This window comes from Coffea eugenioides, chromosome 10 (genome assembly GCF_003713205.1).
Source record: "Coffea eugenioides isolate CCC68of chromosome 10, Ceug_1.0, whole genome shotgun sequence".
NCBI classification, from domain to species: domain Eukaryota; kingdom Viridiplantae; phylum Streptophyta; class Magnoliopsida; order Gentianales; family Rubiaceae; genus Coffea; species Coffea eugenioides.
This window is the reverse complement of record NC_040044.1, coordinates 37871476-37877525: the sequence shown is the minus strand read 5'-3', so window position 1 is coordinate 37877525 and position 6050 is coordinate 37871476. Positions and strand designations below refer to the sequence as shown.

General features: G+C 36.9%; 1 protein-coding gene across 1 annotated transcript; it reads left to right on the top strand.

The window, feature by feature from the left end:
• The first annotated feature begins 4401 nt into the window (after nt 1-4401).
• LOC113750165 (probable leucine-rich repeat receptor-like protein kinase At5g49770) lies at nt 4402-5602 on the top strand. The gene is made up of 2 exons (XM_027294117.1): nt 4402-4652; nt 5085-5602. The coding sequence occupies exons 1-2, from the start codon at nt 4433-4435 to the stop codon at nt 5489-5491; spliced, it is 627 nt and encodes a 208-aa protein (XP_027149918.1). The 5' UTR covers nt 4402-4432; the 3' UTR covers nt 5492-5602.
• The last annotated feature ends 448 nt before the right edge of the window (nt 5603-6050 follow it).

Sequence of the window (6050 nt, the reverse complement as noted above, 5' to 3'; positions counted from 1 at the left end):
GAGCTCCCACGCTTCCCTCGGTGTCTTGTTTGCAAGTGCTCCCCCACTCGCAGTGTCAATGATACTCCTATCGGTTGATTGGAGCCCTTCATAGAAGTATTGGATTAACAGTTGTTCACTAATTTGATGCTGCGACCATCTAGTGCACAACTTGTTAAACCTTTCCCAGTATTCATACAAGGACTCACCGGAATATTGTTTAATGCCGCAGATCTCCTTCCTCAAACTCGCAGCCCGGGATGCAGGGAAGAATTTTTCCAAGAATTTCTTTTTCAGCTGCGCCCATGTGGTAATACTACCTGCTGGTAGGTAGTACAGCCAATCTTTAGTTGCATCCTTAAGAGAGAACGGAAAGGCCCTCAGTCTAATTTGCTCTTCAGTGACCCCAGGAGGTTTCATACTAGAGCAAACCACCTCGAACTCCTTGACGTGCTTGTGAGGTTCTTCGCTAGAGAGACCATGGTAAGAAGGTAAGAGTTGAATCAACCCCGACTTCAGTTCGAAAGCAGTATTCTCAGCCTAAGCGGGGAATGTGATGCATAAGGGCTGGTGAGTCAGATCCGGGGCAGCCAGCTCCCTCAATGTTTGGTTGTTGGCCATGCTTACTTCGTCTTCCGCTGACTCGTTTGCAACAAATAAGTGCCCTTCTTTTTGCCTCTTGGTCTCTTGCCTCTGCCTACGCGCTGCCTTCTCAACCTCAGGGTCGTATACTAATTCACCTGTGCGAGAAGAACGGGGCATAAACTAGCAAAAGTACCAAGAAGAAAAAAAATAAAAATAAAATAAAAACTGAATTTGAAAAGAAACAAATAATCCAAATGCCAGCTCCCCGGCAACGGCGCCAAAAATTGACAGGTGCCGAACCTGTGCAATAATAATTACTAAAAAGTCCTAATTACCACCTCAATTAAATAATTATAGAACAAATCCAAGTACTGGAGCAGGGACCCTAGGTGTGCAATGGGTTACTTGATTCACCATGTTCCTGAGGAGTTTGCTTGATCCGATATACCGGATTTGTCTATAAAAATACTAATTTTGCGTACAATGGCAAGTAGGGTCGATTCCACAGGGAGCAGGTAGGAAATTATTTCTTTCCAAATTAGTAGAACGAAATTGGGGGATTTTCAATGGGAGGCAAACAAAAATAAAATAAAATAAAACAAACAAAATTCAAAACTAACTCACAAAGCACAATTCACTAAAAATAGCAATTAATAAAAGTTCTACCCAAAGGATCAACTGCTCAGGCACGGTCCAAATAAATGCTCATCGATGCAAAGATATTTCATCCATTTATCACTAGGTTGGTTATAGTCATCAATAAGCTCTGACAACCAGCTCTTCCTTACTTTTTCGACAGTCAAGGTACGACCATTGACTGCTTCTCTAACAAGATAACAACCCTAGGTACGACCGTAGGAATTTAATTACCCAATTGCATTAAAATTAGAAGAACCCAACCCTAACCAATAAACACGCTAAGAGGATTTATTTAAGCTAGATCTTGCGTTTTCCCATCATAAAACCAATTATGGTGGTTGCCACGAGGTGTTAACTAAATGAACAATTACGGATTCTATTTAATTAACGTGGTAGTAGGCTATTAAATTAATTCAAATACCCGGCCGTTGATATTCAATTAATAAAATACCCATGAACAATTAATTCAGGAAACGCACGAATAGCAATAAATTGGGAGAAATAATGAAGATTCGGTTAGATCTCACAGATGTGATGGACCGCGCCCTCGCGCTAACCTTTGGGTAGAGGGGGGAATTAGCCGCTCCTCATCATGTCAAGCTCACGCAATTTAATTGATTTCATCCCCGCAAACATCAAAGAATCTAGATTGGTGAAGTAACGCAGATAGAAAAAGTGAAAAGTCTCGCTTGACTCTGCGTGGGAGTCCGTACTGGATTCCCCAAGTTCAATGCCAAAACCAACGGAAGTTGAATCAATTCGAAAGCGAAAAGCAAAAGAGTCAGACGCAGACGCCAAAAACAAGGGAAAGAAAAGTCTTCTGTGTCTGACCCATTCGGCCGCAGAAGAAACAAAAGAAAAATAAAAGCGTCTGACAAATCTCGCAAATAGGTAAAACTAAGACTAAAAGTAGTGATGCTTTGAATCTTGCTTTTTCCTTTCTTTATAGCCGCCGCAGGAACTCTCAGACGTCTGGCCCAATTCAAAAGCTAGCCTTTTGGAGTTTTTATCCCATGCTTCTCGCGGTTCACGTGGGCCGCAGTCCGGCTTTCGGTTTCGTCCACCTTCTAAGGCGTGGCCACGCCCTGAGACGAAAAGTCTTCTGGAAATTTACCCCGCGAGATCATTTTTCATGCCTACCACCTACAATTCACACAGATATCGAATATGAGTGAAATTCCAATTCTTAGCACCGTGAATAGCCAAAATTAGGGCAAAATAACAGTGCAAAATACGCCAAATAACCGTTCTATCAATCAATAAAGTAGCAAATGATTTGAAAATTACCGTAACTAATAGTTAAAACAACAAAAGAAGTAGATGCAATCTATTAATGAAAAAATTTATGATGACAAACTTATTCTAAACCACAAATAACAATTAACAAATGTGATCTCCTCCCTATCAAGCCTATCAAACATGGGCAATTGAATTAAAACACTTAAAAAAGTATTGCACATACAACTTGTAAGATTACAAATTTCTTACAACCAAAAAAGTAGATTAGCTAAAGAAAACATACCTATTGAGAAAGATGTTGCAAACTGGGAAAGAGTAGTAGCTAATATAGCAACATCTGAATTCAATAGACTACATGATTGTAGTGGAACAAAGTTATAGGTAAATGAAATGAATTTGAATAGATGGGGTGACTATGGTAACAGTCAAGAAACCAAACTTCTCTACTAATCAGCATTAATTGTCTCTTAACATCTATATATCATAAGTTTGCAAATAACTGTTGAGAAAGGCTTTAAGAAATTAAGAGACTTGGATGTTAATACAATTAAATGATTAAAAGGATTTTTATGTAATTCCACTAAAACACAAGTTGAATTCAATTGTACCTAATATTTAATTGGATATCAAATACTGTCACATGTTAAACTTATCCATAGCTTTAAATGTCTGAGAGGACATTTAAGTAATTATAAAAAAAAAACCAAATCAGCTATAATGATTCATATTTAATACTCCAATTGCACGTCAAATATTCTCATATTCCCAAAATAGCCCCATCCTTGCGGTTGAAATCTTTGGCCATCGAATACTGTCACATGTTAAACTTACCCATAACTTTAAATGTCTGAGAGGACATTTAAGTAATTATAAAAAAAACCAAATCAACTATAATGATTCATATTTAATACTCCAATTGCACTTCAAATACTCTCATATTTCCAAAATAGCCCCATCCTTGCGGTTGAAATCGTTGCCCTAAACTCATTTTTATATAGTATAAGGATATATTCAGTGGTAGAATGATGTTTGCATCTAGCATTTATTCACACTTGCTCTTCCCGGATTTGGTTTGGACCAGAGGGCACTACTAACACTCCCGATCAAAATTAACGTCATACATAGTTAGTAAAAACACGTGACAGGTATAAAATGAGATATTATAGGTAGGTATATTATACGAAATTTTTTTCAATAGTACGATTAAAAGTTCGGCGTAAAAATATGTGTTCAAAAAAATTACATATTTAAATTTGTACGTGAATAGTACAAACATATTTGAAAGTTACGGAACTAAAAATATGGATAAATTTACTATAATTTTTGAAGACTATGCTACATTGATACCAATTTTAAACTTATTTTTATGTATGAGAAGTTAAATTTATTAAAGTTTTATCACCTTATTATTTAAATATATATAAATCTACACTTATTATGATATATGTTGCTCTTATTTTATATATAATTCAAAATGTATGTCATTATCCTTACTCAAATTTTAAAATTTTTTGAAAAAATTGAAGTATAATTCGTGAAGTATAATAGGTTAAAAGTTTATTACATGTTATATATGATTAATTGAAAAGTACGAATATTTTTCAGAATATTTTTGAAATGTATGAAATACGGAAGATTTTTTTGAATGATACGTGCGAACCTGTATTGTACGGGTATAATACGAGTGTTTACTACTAGATTAAGGTCAAACTTCAAAAGTCTGGAGAAAAGATATAAAAGGGCACATTGAATATTTTCACTAGAATTTCAGTAGAATGCACTGAGAAACTGCTCAGATATTTCTTCGTTCATACTTTTGTACCAAAGTCAAGATGAGAATGTTGTCCTGAAGACTTGATAATATCCCTCGTTTCCAGATATCCCTTAAATATTACTTCATCCTGCTGCTTTTTTCTTCAGCTTCATCACATACATTTCATTTTCTGAGCTCTGATATATTCTACAAACTTTTATCAATACACAATCCTTAATGAATCCAATCAGAAAAGTCATACTATTTCTCAGACGAAGTAAGTCCAGAGAGTCTAACTTATGTACCAACGGGGGATTAGTTCTAGAGGAGCTAATTTCTTGTTTTGGTGGACGATACAACGTTCCTATGAGATGCTTCACTACCAAAGAACTCAAGAGGGCACTTAGAAATGTTTCTGGACAAGGCCGTCGAATTTGTTTTTGCAAGATGTTCACAGGTAATTTAGAAGAACGCCCTGTTTTGATTAGATGTTTTACCGGTATAGCAACATGTGTTGTCTGGCACTTAGCCCCAACCAATGTAGTAATTCGTGACATAGTCGTCACTTCACAAATGAGCCACCTCAAGAATGTGTTACATCTAATTGGCTGCTGTTTAGAATCCGCCTTTCCAGTTATGGTGTATGAATATGCTCCCGGAACTAAATTTCTTGATGAATGTCTCTGCCGGCGCATTTATGGTAAAGCTCTATCATGGAAATGCAGAGTTAAGATCGCAAAAGATATTGCCAGTGTCTTGCTTTATCTTCATACCTCATTTCGTACGCCTATAATTTTTAGGGATTTAACCCCTTCTAACGTGTTGATAGACCCTTCTGGTGTTGCTAAATTGTTTGACTTCACATTCTCTGTATTCCTTCCCCCTGGAGAGGTTCAAGTGAAAGATCATGGTGGAAGCCAAGGTGGACATCTGGACCCTCAATACAAGATTTCAGGTCTTGTTACTGAGAAGACTGATGTTTACAGCTTTGGCGTGCTAATGCTCGCGCTCTTTACTGGAGAAACAGATGCAATGAGGTATCGCGAAGGAACAAGAGAGCGAATTCATATCCGGGATTATGTTAAAGACTTCCTTGTGACTCACCAAGTCAAAGAAATTGCTGATCCGAGAATGTTGGAAGATGAAGGGAACAATAAGGATGAGATGGAGCAGCAGTTGCTCGATTTTCTTGATCTTGCTTTGAGATGCACAGAATATGAGGGAATGAATAGGCCAGATATGATTGATGTTGCAAAAGAGCTGCGCCAGATGGAGAAGTCTGTTCGCAATACTTAGCCCTAGTGCTTTACCAACATTACTGCTCTGTGTACTAGGTTCAGGGGTTTGAATTATGCTTTTTCCACTGATATAGAAAAGGCTAGTTTTTGGTATTTGGCAATTAAGGGGGTGTAAGAGATTCCAAAACTACACTATGATAATGTTTGTTTCAGTTTTAGCTGATTTTCTGATGAATGTGTTACCATGGGAATAAGTTCATTCTTCCATAAATTTTTTGGCTACTGATATACACAAGCAAAGTGGATGATTGAAGATCAACCAAAAGTAGGACAAGAGGAACAGATGAACTGACGCGTAATAGGTTGCAAATAATGTCAAAGTATTTTGGAAACTAATTATTATAAACCAATAAATGATTCGATCCCAGAAATTGAAAATGCTGGATTCAAGTCTCACAACTAGTGAGTTTGTTTGCTTTTAGGGAGAAATGAGGTTTATTCCCTAGTGTTTGGTACTCAGCTCGATTTTAGTCTGTAGAGTTTCGGTAATAACAAACTTAGTCCTTATGTTTTCAATTTGATGCAAATTCAGACGGATTTTTCCCAATTACTCACCT

Coding starts and splice junctions, on each gene's coding strand:
- LOC113750165 (XM_027294117.1), top strand. CDS start 4,433: ATGAATCCAATCAGAAAAGTCATACTATTTCTCAGACGAAGTAAGTCC. Junction 4,653..5,084: donor TTTTTGCAAGATGTTCACAG/GTAATTTAGAAG, acceptor TTCCCCCTGGAG/AGGTTCAAGTGAAAGATCAT.